At 35.3% G+C, this 17,194-nt stretch overlaps 1 protein-coding gene across 1 annotated transcript in view; it reads right to left on the minus strand.

The window, feature by feature from the left end:
- LOC138936445 (notch homolog 2 N-terminal-like protein A) overlaps positions 1-17,194 on the minus strand; it is a 74,286-nt gene that overhangs the window by 10,158 nt on the left and 46,934 nt on the right. The window contains exons 3-4 of the mRNA XM_070301867.1: positions 12,284-12,555; positions 9,591-9,786 (exon numbers count right to left, since the gene is read on the minus strand). Of these exons, the coding sequence (XP_070157968.1) occupies positions 9,591-9,786; positions 12,284-12,555 (468 nt within the window). The remainder of the gene's footprint in view (positions 1-9,590; positions 9,787-12,283; positions 12,556-17,194) is intronic.

The following is a 17,194-nucleotide window of genomic DNA, read 5'->3' on the forward strand; positions in this document are numbered from 1 at the left end:
AGACGTTTGATCTTGATACATTCCGAGAGAGAGAGAGAGAGACTCTCAATCTTCTCATATATCAATACGATTATTTATATAAGCAAATCAAGTTTTAGTCGATAAATTTGTAATATATTACAATTTATACTAATGAACAATGATACGATTTATATTAATGAAAAATATGTTCAAACAAAAGTTGTAGGGTTCAAAGAGGGCCACGAGCTTATTTTGGATCGGGGATCCGTGTTGGGTCCAGTAGGGACCAAGTCAACTTTTTTCAATGGGAATCCTCATTTTTATTGCATATTACATTTATGTAACGCCCTCTCCATTGTACGGAAAACGTAAGCGGGCAACGTCCGCTGTGACAGTATAAACACGTTAATAGATGCATTTCAGTTTCCAGAATGAATGATCGAACCTGTTATCGCGATCCACGATAGATCCTCCAATCGAGGGGTTCTGTTTCGGTTGGAGGATCGCGCGTTATTCGCGGCGAAATATAACGGGAAGCGTGCGGTTTGTATTCATTATATAAATGTTCGTGAACGTTGGTAGAAATCACGGGAAAATAATTTCTGTTGTTTGAGACATGAACAACAATAAAGCATAGAAATTTCCCATGACCTTTTACAAATACAGAATAGATTCCGATTAGAATCTATCTTATGAGGGGAGGCCGAAAAATTTGTCCCACATAAGTATATCGTACTATCAAAAGTTTCATTTTTATTTATTTTAAATACAGATTTTCGATCTAGAATTGAAACAGAAAGGTACAATTTTTTTCAAAATTCGCATTCCCTACCCCCCCCCCCTCCTCCTGTTTTTCTTTGCAGGTTAGATTGTGTAAAATCGTACACTCTTATAGAATCGGATAAAAAATCGGCTATTATATTAAAAAATAAAAATACATTAATTCATTTTTTGTTCTTACTTTTTCGCATTTAAATCTTCGCCAAGGATTTTATATAAAACTTGCAAAGCGCGACTATTAATTATAAGAGAAAAATGTTAGTATTTGTTCTCATTACTTGTTTTTATCATTTCAAAATATGATTTTGCCCCTGATTTTTTGATTCCATTTGCTTAACGCCCAGAACGTCAACAAAAATTGAATATCAATCAATTTCTAATTAAACTGTTATAAATTTCTGTCCCTGAGCAAAGTGTTTTAAATATTCTATTTAATTGTAATTTTTAATCGTAATGTTGAATGAAAATCGGAAAAGAATTTTGAGAAAGTATCGAAGGAAGCAAATTTGCTTGGGTTTCCCAATTAGAATCGCGTCTCTCGAACAATGCATTTTTGTGATTCGAATCTTTATACATTCCCCAAACGAAAATCTGTAAAAAAAAAAATGTAACGGAACAGCAACCCCCTCCTCCCTCCCCTCCCCCCACCGAGATCTCGTCCCGGATCAGTGAATCCCGCGATCTTTCGGCTCGAGAATCCTCAATTTGCGTGGATTAATGCGTACATCTTACAAAACATTCTTATTCTTACCAAGAAATTTAATTATCCATCTATCGTCGTGTTATGTAACGCGATATTTAATTATTATAATTGTATGAAATTTCCTTCATTGAAATTACGAGAATTTGATATTTTTGGAAAATTATTAGGTGTACAAGTAAGTTTCCGCCGTTTGACAAAAGTTGGCGCCACCAGTAAGTTATGGTTAAAATTGTCAGATGTAAAACGTCCTTATCGTAAGATTGGACATCAGTCAATAACATAACCTTAAAATATTAGTGATTTTTTTTATCAGTATAATATATTCTTTTGTGTGCGAAAATGTCGAGTTTTGAGCCGAATAAGCGTCATTTGCGGGAACTTTTGATTTACTTCTTCAATTTGAAGAAATCTGCAGCTGAGGCGTATCGATTGCTTGTAGAAGCATATGGTGAGGCTGCCTTAAGTGAGAGAAGTTGTCGTGAGTGGTTTCAAAAGTTTAAGAACGGTGAATTTGACATCGAAGACAAAGAACGTAGCGGAAGGCCGAAAGTGTATGAAGACGCGGAATTGGAAGCATTATTGGATCAAGATTCGTGCCAAACGCAAGAAGAACTTGCACTTACATTGGGAGTGCAAATCAAAACATTAAGTTCCGTTCTTTCACAATAAATGCCCAATTTTTGATAAAAAACGGCGGAAACTTATTTGTACCTAACCTAACCTAATATTATGTCCAAAGAAAAATTTGTAAAATAAATATTTATAAGCAAATATTATTTAACATATATATATATAAGATGCATGCAATGGAGAACGAGTATAGTGCAAGAATTGTTCGTCGAAAAGAATTGAGATATCTTCGGATAGCAATCTCATTCACACGTCTTGTATTAGCAACGGAGCACGCTGTATGACAAGATGCCACACATGACGTTTCTTCAGAGTCCGTGTATACACGTATCACGAGATACTTTTACTTCTGACGCAAGCGTTTCGCTATTACATCCCATCGCGAAATGTAATTTGCATTTTCCATCGAGGCGAGGCGTGCGCGCTTCCGTTTTCACACACTCGACGTGAAAATCGACAGAAAAATCGTCGATTGTAGCAGTCCGGAGGATTTCCCATCGAGATATTCAGTTTGCATTGTAAATAGCCAACGCGCGCGGTCGACATACATAACGTAACGATAATAAACGACTCGCCGCAGTAACAATTATCACCTCGATAATCGCACTCATGACTATGCGATCAAGAATTATTGGCGTGAAAATTGCTGATCGATATATGCATATGTTTACCATACTTAACAGAGACAATTTTTTTCATAGATTTCATTTTCCACGGATTTATTATTGTTGTACGTGTTTTATAAATTCAGATAGAAAAAGAAAAATGTCTCTATATGTATCATTTTTATAATTACGTGAAGATACATTTAATCTTCATTTTCTGCCCCAAAAAAATGTATCTATCAAAAATTATTGTGTTTTTCTTAATCTTTTCAAAAAGAAAAATATTTGGGAAAGTAAAAATATTTAAAAACATAAAAAATAAAAATATTTAAAAAAAAAATGTTTTAAGAAATGAACACATTCCTGTTCAAAATTAAAAGATATGAGAAACTAACTTTTAACTGAAAGAGAATACTCGCTATTTGTGTTCGGAAAACGATTTCCTCATCATCTATGAATATAAATGGGGCGACAAATGATTACAGAGTACATATATCATTAAAACTTGAAGGAAGGCGAAAGAATTCGCCCTTGAAGCTTGATTTCTCCTGCTCGATACACTCGGCTGACGATGTTATTACGATTAATCGTTTGATTCGCTCTTCAACAATATGTGAAACTTATCCTCGATTATTCTGACGTACGTATATATAAGAAGTATAAATGAGAAGAATTATGTCGATCGATCTCAATTTTTTGTAAGACGCGGTTTTCGAGATCGTGAGTAATAATGATTCCTCGAATGTAATTATAATGATACCATCGATATATGAAAAAAATGATCTCTACATTAATACAAATTTATCTTCATCGATATATCATTGAAAATTAAATTTAGCGCAATAATATCGGTGTGAAATTTGATCTCAATGTTCGTGGAAGCATTTGTCATTTCAATAATTCGCTGACATTAAAATAAATTTTAAAAAATTATGGAAAGTTAATAGTTAATTATTCGATAAAACTGCATAATTTCATTGCTAATTTCTCTCGAATTTAATAAAAATATGTCACTTTAAATTTCTTTGCGTTATACACTGATTCATAGAGCAATAATTCGATTTCAGTCCATAATTCATCTTGCATAATGTTTTCTATTAAAAATGAACGACTGTTATTTACTAATATCAACAAAGAAAAAGAAGCCTTTTATGTTTCAGATATTTTTCCAAGCGATAATTTAAGAAATGTCAACAAAGCTACTTTACTACTTCACAATCAAGATTGCATTTATCTTGATGCCACACGTACTTCACAAATACGAAGTCTCTAACAAATTTAAAGTGCAATTTAAAATTAAAAATAACACACTCTTATCTCTTTATTAACATTTTCAGCTTCTCTGTAAGATAGGAGAAACGATATATAAATATATTAACGTATTTTAATTTCGATTTAGAGCGAAAGATCAGAATAGATATTACAAAGAAAATAATTTATTCTCTTCTCTATAAATTCATTCTATATCTGGATTTATTAAAAAATCTACGCCGATAATATTATATAAAGTCTTGCTAAAGCATATCTCGCGATGTGCCCTTCGTGCGAGATACATTTTTTTCTCGCGAATCTGCACGCCAGATGCATGAGGTGGCGTTGTAAATTTCCCTCAGCACCCGTTTGCGCAATTACACCCGTTAAGTTTCTCTCGCATAAATTCCTCTAATCCGGATTTCCTTTGCCTTTAGCGAGTATTCGCTTGTTAAGAATAAGATTTGCACTTTCCGTCTATACAATTTTATAAGCTGTTTAGAGAAATTGTTACACGATAGAGTTTGCAAAGCTTCAATTAAATAATCGTATATAAAAGATTATATTTTTTATAGAGAGGAAAAAATATTATAGTCTCATTTTACTTTTCTTCCCCCCCCCCCAAAAAAAATTCCTTTGTAAGGATTATCTTTTTACAAATTTCGAATTGATTAATAATAGCATTTATCTCGCATATTTTTATATCGCTCAAATAAAATACACAATGTTGCCGTTAATCTTTTTATTTATAAACTGGTCCTCTAAAGACATATCACGAGAGGATCATAGTAGAATTTTGGATCGCGTGACATTTACGATGCAAGACGAAATCTCCGTCTCCGGGATGGGAATAGTAATATTCTACAAGACAGATATCGGTCTGACAGCTTGTACACTATCGCGGTGTAGACAAATCTTCACGATAACAAGCGGACCGAGAGCGAGGCGTTACACGGCGAAATCCGAAAATGCCCGCAGTAACCATGCTGGTCACGTAGTTATCGGTCGCTATCAGAGAAAAACGGGTTCTTCGAATCGCTCAAGATCCTTCTTATTTTTTTTCCCCTCACAAGAAAACGACTCCTGCTTCGCGACCGCTCAACGACCCGGGCGTGACCTCGTCTAGGTCTTCAACGCGTAGAAAGCGCGTCCTCGGATAGCTCGCTTCTCTACGGGATGGGATGCGACACAGTAAAACGCGGTGACGTTCAGGATCGTACGTGCTTGGCGGCGACGTAACAACAAAGTGGGCAAGGTTGTGAGAACGGGTCTCAATTTCTTCGTTAATTCTTTCAAGCGTTACGGAATGAGCGACATGTCTTCTTGTTAGATACACCTGTGTATAATTTTATTATTAAAAAATTCTTTTGTATTCTTCCAAATATATATATGATGATATTCTTTATTGTTCCCCTATGGGGGGTTACAATTCTTCCTCCATATCTACATCTTACTTTACACACTTATATTTAACGCTTTTGTACACACATACACACACGCTTCCTATCCCTCTTTTCGCTCTTGTCCCTCCACTTGTGTACTTTACTTATCCTTATCCTATCCTCTTACATCCTAACTCCGCGTACATAATGTGTGAAAACTTCTTTTTGAGGCATATGGGAGGATGGGACCCGAGCGGAATCGAACCTGGAATCTTTCGATTACCAGCCTGCGACTCTACGCCCGGCGCCACGCATCGCCCCTCCAAATATATATATATATACATATATATATTTTTTTTAAATAAATTAATAAAGAATTTTCTTTATGAAAATCATGCAAGAAATATAAATATACAAAAGCAAGAGAGAGAAAGAGAGAGTTTGTCAACAGTGTATACTTCTTTCTAACGTCGATATGAAATACTGACGCGAAATACTCGTGACATTTCGCGAAAAGGCCAGGTGCGAGCTTCAGTTAGGATCTCCGAGGAATTTGACCTCAGGGGGTCAATACGTAACCCGTCGTACGGGCCCCAAAATTGCTGCGGAGGCCGCGCTTGATCAAGATCCGCCGTTAATCCATCCCGAGGTTAAGGAACACCACCGGTCTTCGTTTTGCCTCGCCTCCGCTCAATTAAATTCTACTTCAGGGAGATTATTTCATAAATCACATCCTGCCCCGCGAGAACAACGCACGTGCAGACGTCCTCTTACCAGCTTTCTCACCCACTTGTTCCTTGGCCACATAATAATTTGCCTATTATTATTTAAAGGACGAAGCAAAGGCAAGATCATTAGGACGCGTTTACTCTTCATAATTAATTTAATAGTGCGGATACTCATTTCTTGATATAAATTAGATATCTACGAACTTTAATCAGTTTTTTATAATAGAAGAAAGATCTTATATTTTTATTTTGCGATTATTTCATTAAAAAATTAAGGTAGAACTAGAGGAGATTCTTCGGAGTAATTCCCGCAAGAAAAAAGTGGGGAACGGCATTGGTTTAGAAGATATAATAAATTGAAGTGTGACATTTTTTATGTGCTGTAATAATGTGTTATTTTTTAATTAAAAAAGTCTGTTTACAGCATTTACGCGTGAGTGGGGGACGGGTAAAGCTCCTCCCTCTGCAACCTCATCTCGAAAAAATTCTAACCTAACCCAAACCTATTTTCAGTTTTAAAAGTAAAGTTGGGCTGAGTTAGGTTAGAATTTTTTCGGGATGAGGATCCACGGGAAGGGGTAGAGCTCCTCCCACGCATTCAACAGATAATATTTTTCAAGACTCAGAAATTCGTGTAGTCGCATGTTGAAAGCTGTTAACAAACTGCGAGAAATAGATAAAACCGATTATTGACAAAATATCCACGTCCATATACTTATCCCGTATGTAAACAAAATGTAAATAAAAATTTTTTCCATGTCTACTCTACAACAAATACAACGTATACAAACTTCATTTTTCCCAATGTTACTTTATAATACCTGAGAAAAAGCATTAAAAATGTGAAACTTCAATTTATTATATTTCCTAAAGCAATGCCGTCCCCCACTTCTTTCTTGCGAGGAATTACTCAGAAGAACTTCCTCTATAACATATTTACGTGGTGATAAAATCAATGATGTGTTATCTCTTATGCAGTTTTACCGCAATATCTTTACTTGTTCATATCATCGCATCATCATAGAATTTCAGAATTGGTGCTTAGCTCGTTACGGTGGAGAAGAAATGAATGAAGAAACGTAAACTCGCGAAAGAAACTCGCGAAAAGCTAATCATCCGTCCGGAAGAAAAAAAAAGAAACTCGTCCTTGTCGGACGAGATTTTCGCGTTATTCAATTATATTTTCGTGTAGAAATTTCGCGATGCTCGTTTCGCCCTCATGTCACGACGGCAGCGGCATTACGGTATCCGGGTACGGTATCCTACGTAACAATTTAATAGCACAGTATCTTCCATCCAACACCACCTGGCGGTCAGGTATGCCACATCAAACTCTTTATTAGGCCCGATTGAACGTTACCGCGGCCTCGCTCGCTGCCGTGAAATCGTTCGCTTCTCGTCCCATCTTTAAGTGCGTGTACACCAAAATCTTGATTGCATCGATCTTGATTAATTCAGCTCGATGTTTGCGTTTCTTGTAGTATGTTATTAGTGATAAATATATTAATCGACAATTTTTGTAAAATGGATTATAATACGTAATTGTAATCAAGTTAAGAAAGTTTTTTATATACAGAGATAATTTTTTATAAATATATTTATTTTTATTAATTAAATTTTTCTAATTTTACATATACATATATACCATATATATATATATATATATACTTTAAAAATCTGTGATAAAACGAAAATGAATATCTCGTACTGTGCAAGTCTCGAGAAAAGTCGGAAATGTCGATGCGCCGATAAAGCCTCTTTTCGCCATCGACGATAAGAAGCGATTTAAAAGTACACGGAGCGTCTTTATACACGCACTCTCGCGTACACGCGCAAGTAGTCCGGCGTCGTCGAACCGAGATATATAATTCAATATAATATACAGACCAGCGACATTATCTGGTCCGGTGCAGTCAGCTCGGACTCGGGCTTCTCGATTAATCTCGACCCAATCTCAACAAAGCGCGGATTTATGGTCTTCTCGAAGAGCAGAGGGGCCTTAAGTCCTCCACCGAAACCTGTTTTTTGGCGAGCTCGTTTCTTTTCCGCGGTAAATTTCTTTTTTTTTCCCCCCCTTTTCTTTTCTCCTCCACGCTCCTGAGATTCTGTTATACTTTTTTTATTTATTTATTTATTTTTTTTTTTTCGTCGATCCTCGGATCCCGGAGACCGGAACTCAAGCCACCGCGTGCCCACGGATCAGCCGGCGGGATCTTCCGCCTTTTGATCTTCCAGCGCGTTTTGATTCCCGTATTTTCACCTTTGGTAGCTTCCAAGAAGCCATCTCATTATTATGTCGTGCCATTACCCTTCTTGATATCAGAAAGCTTCCCGAAACACACGCAAGATATTTCGACTACCTTTCCTCGGTTCTAAAAAATTTTCTAAAAATTCAGACACATTTTTATCTGAATTTTCAGATCTAGAATATGATGATTGAAGTGAAAATTGAAGTTTGTCTACAAAAAAAAAAAAAGTCGCGAACGCTCTGTCCGAAGTTCCTGTCAACTTTCTGTTTTTACAATATATATTTTTCCTTTCGAAAAAATTCTCCAGAGATAGAAACGATTTTATCTGTAAAATGTTCGACTTTCTCTCCAGATGCTTCCCTCAATCTTGCCGCGTCTTTCCTCGTACACCTTCGCGATTACACGTCGGAGCAAAACGGAGGCAATTTTTGACGTGGCGAAACGCCGAATTAGGGACAAATCAATAATGGGCCGTGGGATCGAGCCGATGAATCCACGTTGCATTGCGTCTCCTCGCATATACCGGCGACCGTGTTCAATTGGTAATTGCGACGAGGAGACCAACGATACTGCCGGTACGCCTGTCCTCCTACGTCGAGATGCTTTTCTCTCCGAATGCGACGACGAAAGCCGACCGATGCCGGTGACGGCGACGGCGTTTTCTTACTCCTTTGTTGTGAACCCGCAACCCCCCCCCCCTCCCACCCTCTCCCCACCCCCTCGTTCCACATATGCAGATCCCCGATTGCTCGTAGAATCGATTATCCGCGCCTTCAATCGTGACCGTGCACGTTCACGCAATCCGGACAAATAAGAGATTTCTCGGCCGAGCTGCGATCATTAAGATGCATCAACAGCGGTTGTTCTGTACTCAACGAGAGTGGTTAATAAGACCCTGTATTTTCTTAAGCGAAATTTCAAGCTTTATTCGAGAATAGAATCTCGATTCAAGTCTTACTTATCGAGAGACGCTTCGTATCAAAAATACTCGAGAAGAAATGCTCGATTCGTCGAGTGAATGTTGAGTTAATATCTACAAGTCGAATAATGTTCTCCGAGGAATACTACGACGTATGGAGATAATTAGAAAGTCCGGTTCCTCGAGTATCTCGAGAAGGCAGCATTCCACTGATAATCACATAGCAGTATCTTTAATATCCTATGGTCAATTTAAAAAAAAAAAAAAAAAGAATGTCCCCGAATTCCGATCGAAATGCTTATTTCGCTGTCAACTCAATTGCTTCCGAAGCGCGATAAAGATATGAACGTCGACTAAGTTAAGAGAGTCGTTCTCGACTTACTTGTAAGATCCGTGAATATTCTTGCAGGTACCGTGTCTGCACGGGTCCCTGTCACACTCGTCGATGTCGTCCGTGCAATTCGGTCCCGTGAAGCCGGGTGCGCATGTGCACTTGTAGCCGTTCTCAAGTGAGCGACACTCGGCCCCGTTTCGACAGGGCGACGACGCACAGTAATCCTGTCGTTCGCAATGCTCGCCTGAAAAAAGAAAAAGAGACAATGTTGTTCAATCTCTTGTACCGATGCACATTATTATGCGCGATCGAAAACACCGCATCCACAACGACAGGTTAATGTATTGAGAACTTGTATCGCGATACGGTTTGAAGATACAAACTCCTCTCATCGAATGAATTAATCTTCATTTTAAACAAATTTTGCTTTAATAAAATTTGAAGTGTTTTATAGATATACGAAAATATTAATAAAGCAAAGGCTAAAAAAATTTAGAAAAATGTTTTTTATATTATTACTAAAAATATGTGACTTTAAGATGATTAAAATATTTAAAATATTAAAATATTAGAAGAATATTTTTAATTTTCTATTTCAATCATTTCACATAATTAATCTTCGTTGCTATTATATTGTAAACTTAAAAAGAAAACCGAGTGTTGAGAATTTATATAAGATAACAATAATGTCAATCGCAATTTTACTATAATAGCAAATAAAAAAATAAATAGACATTTAACAAGTTAAATTTTAATAGATATTTAATAAGTATCTAGAATGAAATCAGAAAACAATATTTTTAATTCTATTTTTAGATACTTTTTAATTTCAGATATTTTTTTCACTTTTTAGATATTTTTAAATTTAATCCGATGCTTTATAAATATCGTGTCATAAGATAATGGAACTAGATGTAAATCAGGCACTAAATTAGTGTATATAATTTATTTTTTGAAATAACCATCACCAAATTCGTGATTTTTAGTAATTGCAATTTATTCTTTCCTTCTTTGGTAAAACGTACGCTTATGTTGACAAGTAATCAAATATAGGATTTGCAAAAACATAGGCGCGTAAGAAATTCAAATAAAAATTTATAGATGAAGGTTCCAGCGAAGATAAGAATAAATTAAATCGGCGTTTCTTGCCGGCTAGTAAGTAGAGACGTCCCTTAAAATGGCGATAATGTCGGTCGCATGTATCTAAGAAGTGAGCGCGTCCCTCTTTCTTCCTCGCTCTCGCGAGCCACTGATTAGCGGAACTAATTACCAGAGTCGCTACTTGTTCCCTACGTGGTCGAGATGTCTTTGCTTGTGCGATCTGCCCGCTACGACTCACGAGCGGTGCTCATTGCTCGTATGTAATACGTATTTTGAGTACATTTTAAACAGAGAGAGAGAGATATTAATCATTTTAATTCTTGATCCGTTTGTTAAACAAGAGTGAAATTTTATACAAAGTCAAAATCATAAAAAGGCAAATTCTATGCACATTTATAAACAATATACATTCGTATTTCAAATTTTCTTCGCGAACAGAATCTTCAGAAAATTCACATTTTTAATTTGATCCAGTATCAATCTAATAAAAATAATTAATATTGATGCATAAAATCAACTTATTACTACTTATTATTTCAATCACAATAAATTATCTCTTCCTTTAACTTTTATATTTTTCTTACGCAAATTTTTCCATAAAATGTAATACATTTAAAATTCGGATACGCTTCGATAAAATAAATTTTTCATTTATAGACTTATTATTAGACAATTTCCTTAATCTTGTCCTTATTAATTTTAAAAATAATACATGATTAACTATTTATAAATATTACGTTAAATTTGATCTCGGCAAGAAGAATGCTGTAAAAATTTAGAAATTTTTTCAGACCCACTAATTTCAGTGGCTCATGAATGCTTTAATTACAAAGAATTAACTGAACGTGCAGGAAACTGAGCACCGCTCGTCCAAAGATACCGCCGCACAGAAATATCGCATTCTCCGCCAATTATCCTACGGGTACACACTTGCCTTTCCTTCCTCCTCCTTTCTCTCTCTCTCTCTTCTTTTCTTTCGAAAGTCCTCGTGTTTCTAGATTTATTTGTCGAGCACGTGCTTTGGTACTCAAGCGCGAGAAACGATCGTAAAAAAGATGTGATCGTTAGAGAGCTTAGCGTAGATCGACTTCCGCGATTTGATATTGAAATAAATAATCGGATTATCTGTGTCATAAAAAAATGACGCGAATATTCGACGCGTAATATCATAATCGCGAGCATGGAAATTTACCGTTACAGCTCGGTCTCGCCATTTCTTTACGAGGTGCAACACAATGCGAATTGAGAAGGGGGGGGGGGGGATAAATTGCAACACGTTTTATCGTCCCGTCTATCTATTAACCTTGCTATTCAACCCACGCCAATCGATAAGCATATTCAAGTATTCGATGATTAATGCGCAACCTATTCATTGTCAAAGCTTACGCAATCGTGCCCCCTTAAGGATCCGCATAGCTCTCCATTCACACCTTTGACAATCGTTATTATGATTGATGATTTTGATTGTCTTATCGATCCAATCACTTGTAATACACACGCAAAGTGTCAATTGTCTGAATAATTTAGTTATTCTCTATTATTCTAGTGACAATAATAATTCAATAAAAATTTTATTTATATTCTAAAAAAATGAAAGAATTATTTCTCTTTTGTTTATATAACAAAAATTATTTACCGACCTGTATATCCGGTGCTGCACGTGCACACGTACTCGTGCAACGACTTGAGATTGCACGTGGCGCCGTTGAGGCAGGGCGAGGAGTCGCAGGCATTTTCGATAGGAATTTCGCACAGACTGGCGGTAAAACCCACGGGACAGGAACAAGCGAAGGATGGCGTGCCACCCCCGATGCTCTCGCGCACCCTGCACGAACCGCCGTTTTGGCAGCGCGATCCCGTGTAGCATGGATTCAAGTGTTGACAGTATTCCCCAACGTATTTCGATGTGCAACTGAAACAGAATTTACAGTCGTGTGAATTCAAAGATCGATTAAATAAGGCGACTGCATGATTTTATATATAATTTTTTTATATATATATATATAAAATCTAAAATCTTTCAAAATATGTAAATTTTGATATCAACTTTCAAAATTGACATATTTTTTATATAAAAATATCTTTCCAATTTTTAAATGCTTTTATTATTAGGTGTACAACTTTGCTTCCGCCGTTTTTTTTCCCGAAATTCGAGGCTTTATTGTAAAAAAACTGGTTATACATTTTGAAATTGCTTGTTGAGTCACTCCCAATGATCGTGCCAATTCTTTTTGACTTTGACTCGAGTCTTCATTAAGTAATGTCTCCAATTCTGCATCTTCGAAAACCTTCTCTCTTCCACCGCTATTGCCGGTCTTCGACGTGAAAATCACCGTTCTTGAAGCGGTGAAACCACTCACGACACGTTCTTTCACTAATAGCGGCTTCACCATAAGTATTTGAGAGCATTCGATGAGCCTCAGCCGCAGATTTCTTCATATTGAAGCAGAAAATTAAAACCTCCCGCAAATGACGAGAATTTGGCTCGTAAACTGACATTTTCAATCGAGAATAACTTTATGACGCGGACACAAATCGACTAATGTTTCTATGGGGTTATGTTGACAGATGCCCAAGTTTATTGCATGATGTCTATGATCTATTTATTTCGACCACTACTTACCGCTAAAGCCATCTATAGGAAAGCGGCGGAAGCAAAGTTGTACACCTAATACATTTAAAAATCGGATATGCTTTAATAAAATGAATTTTCATCGATTTACAGATTTATTGCAATTATGTCCTTAATAATTTTAAAAATAATGTATAATTAACTATATTTATAAATATAATGAAATATAATCTCGGTAAAAAATCTGTTAACAATTTAAAATTTCTTCAGAATCATAATTTTGAGCAGCTCGAGGATGCTTTCGAGAAATTATAAATTCAAAGCTTCTCAAGTTCCTTGATATTATTACATTTCCTCTTGTATTCCGTACAAATAAACAGAATAAAGAGAAAGATGAAGAGAGAGAGGCAACACCTCGATCGACTCACATGGGCGGTTCCGAGGGGGATCATAATGCGTTCTCGCGAAAAGTACGATCTCTTGTATTGCGGTCGAGGCTTCCACGAACGGCCCAGAAAGATGAAAAGCCTGAACAGGCTCCGTTACACGTATCATTAGATTCACCGTAAATACTTACGAGTTCGCGCGCTGCGTCTCTTAGAATCCCTGCAAAATTCATCGCGTGAAACGGCATGAGAAAAGGGCGAGCATTTGTCCTTCTAAAATACGGGAATAAAGTACTTTCGTGACCTCACCGCGAGAGGAAAGATATCCATTTATAATAGCTTCTCAAATATCTCGTTTCTCTGTCTACCTCAAGATCGAGACTTTTATTCTTGCCTTCTGTAAATTTAGCGAATTATTCGTATCTAATTTTAATTATTAATAATAATATGCAAAACATGTGAAACCATTTATAAAATAAATTATGACTTTGTTGTTAATTAAAATAATTTATTTTATTTTAATAATATTGTAGTTAATTCATACATTTTATTTTAACTTATGTCAATATCCTAATCAAAATAATATTTTGTTTCATTTTAAACTAAATTTATAATAATTAATTTCTCTAAAAAAAAAATATATATATAATTTTATTGGTGTTCCAAAAATTCCTTTAATATTATTTCTTAGATTTATAATATAATATCCGATCTTACACTCAATCACTCTATCAATTGCTTATTGAAAAGCCTCATAGAATCGCTACAAAGTGACAGAGGAGATGCACGAATATCGTTCCAACGACGAGATCGATGACCCTGCGCTTTCTCAATAAGGAAATTATATTCCCTTCGTTCTGTCCCGGCTTTCGAAACGAAAAAAAGACGATGTTCTAACGGGCCCTAATGATCGCCGGACGAGGGGCACTTCATATATTGCGAGTTGCGATCGATCATGGCTTTTACATGGAAGTTCCATCGATACACGAAGAAGCTTGGTGGGATGGGGGAGGGGGGGGGGGGGAAACTAGTACCCTTAAGGTAACTTGTTGTCTCCCCCTATGTGCTTTTTTTACGGACCGACGATAAAAAATTTTCTCAACTGCTCGTCCTTTACATCGATCTTACCGTAGTGTCCCTCGTTACCTCGAAAGGATCTTCGTTATCTCTTCTTATGGCACGAGACAAATTGCAAGGCGATTATGAAACGAGTTCACTCGTTGCTCTCGAGTGCCGTATTTACGCACTTAACGCCCAATGGCAGTGATTCGTTTACTTCGGGAATATTATTGTATGTAAACAATTGTTACTTTGTAAAATAATAGAATTTAGTTGGGAAAATTAATTTATAGAATCAAGCCTTCGCAAATAAATATCTTAAATCGAATTAAGAATTTAGAGAATTTCAAAATCTAAGTTTTCAGTTTTAAGTATTAAAAATATTTTATTTCTACAATTTTCAAGACTTAAAGTGTTAAAATCTTAAAGATATTAAATTAAAATAATTAACCAAAGAATATTTTATATAAATCTAGCAAATAATACAATATTATAAAGGAATTTTGAAAGGATAAAGAAATTTTTTTTTCTTTCCAAAAAAAATTAATTATTATAAGTTTAGATTGAAGTAAAACAAAATATTGTTTTGATTATTATATTAATATAAATTAAATTGAAATGGATTATTTAATTATTATTAAAATAAAAATAAACTATTTTAATTAACAACAGTTTTAATTTATTTTATAAGTAGTATTATTATATAAAAAGACAGTGACAGATATATTCAAATATTTTACTTAAAGCCTGTTTACGTATACATATATGTATTTTATCGATACAACTAAGATTAGCGATTGGCAGTATTCCTGGCACTAGCTGGCACTGACATATAGGAAAGTATCGAGCGCATTGTCCCCAACAGCTGAAGCTGCTTCGCTTCTGGTCCTCGACTTCTCTCACCGCTTTCCATGCACGCGCGATCGCTTAGTGAACCCGGCATCGGCATCTCTATAAACGGAAGCGACGATTCCACGGCCATTACTTACTCGGCAGTGAATTTCTTCTCGGCTACCGGTCAGGGCCGCACCGTTTGAATTTATTTATTTCCACCCGCGATTATATATCCGCTCTCGAACTACGCGGAAATGATGTAACGCGCGACTACCGATAATGCAAATAAACTAATGGCAGGGATAATAAATCGACGTCTTTTCATGCATGATACACCCTCTTTTGAAACGCAGGATTATTTCTTAAGAACGTGAGATCGCGGAAACTTTATAACACCGTAATATACGGAAAACCCTGAGATACGGCCTTTAATAAAATATTGCAATATGCAAAGTATCTGTAACTATAAAATAAAATAACTTAGAGATTTGTTAAGTAAAAACATTTTATTTTCATTGTAATAATTAACTCATTCATTTTTTAATTCAATTTATGTTAATATAATAATCAAAACAATGTTCTTTTTTATTAAATCTAAACTTGTAATTAGTTTCTCCGACAAAAATATAATTTTATTTCTGTTTCAAAAATTCCTTTAATATTATTCGTTAGATTTATATAATATCATTATTATTGTTTTAATATTTTTAAAATTTTAAGATTTTGAATCTTCAAAGTTTAACGAATAAGAATATTTTCATTTTTCTAAATCTTGTTTCCTAATATTCTAATTGATTTACTTTCGAAGATTTCTTCAAATTTGCAATTTTTTAAATATTTTTTAATAAATTATTAAAAAAAATATATTTTTTTTGTCATACAAACTATTACACCTTTTGCATATTTTTTCCTTTATAAATCTTATCACTTAATATTTTAATTAATTTACTTTTAAAGATTTCTTCAAATTTGCAATTTTTTCAATATTTTTTAGCAAACTTTTAATAAATTTTTTCAATATTTTTTAATGAATTATAGAATAAACTACAAAAAATATATGTCCTAGTGTGTCGTACAAGCTTGGTACACGATCTGTTCATTAGGAGAATCAATGTCTTCTTGAAAAGCGCATAAGAACATATCGTTAACGCGGTGTCTCGCCACTGGTATCTAACGCGATAAGCCGATCGGAGACATCGCGCGAACGAGATTGTAATTATCGGCACAAATGTTACAACGTACGTACATCCTGCCTCTTAAGATAATCTTGCAAATACGCAGATAGATATTCTTTCTCTTGCAGGAGCATAGATAAGTGTAAGTGAACGAGCGGATGATCAAGAATGGGGATTCATCGGACGATACCTTCTGAAACCGATTTCTATAAAAGTCTTGCGACTTTTATAATCTTTCGTACGTTTATAAATGTACATGAAAACGACTGGTTACAAACTGCTCGCTAATTGCGACGGCCATCAATTACGTGATTGTTTAAGCGCCAGCGCCGTCGACGCTTCGAGAGACAACGATTTGATAATACGCGAGAAGAAACACTGTCACGTAGAAAAATTTGTATAAAAAATTTAAATGAAATGTATATTACGTCATATCATGAAAATAAAAATTGGTGAGGTTTCCTCTAAGAAAGGTAAAAAATATTTTTATTATCTTTTTTTATACGTGGTACATTTATAACATAA

Source organism: Polyergus mexicanus, unplaced genomic scaffold, assembly GCF_030449975.1.
Source record: "Polyergus mexicanus isolate NDT 795.1 unplaced genomic scaffold, iyPolMexi1.0 SCAF_9, whole genome shotgun sequence".
Taxonomy (NCBI): domain Eukaryota; kingdom Metazoa; phylum Arthropoda; class Insecta; order Hymenoptera; family Formicidae; genus Polyergus; species Polyergus mexicanus.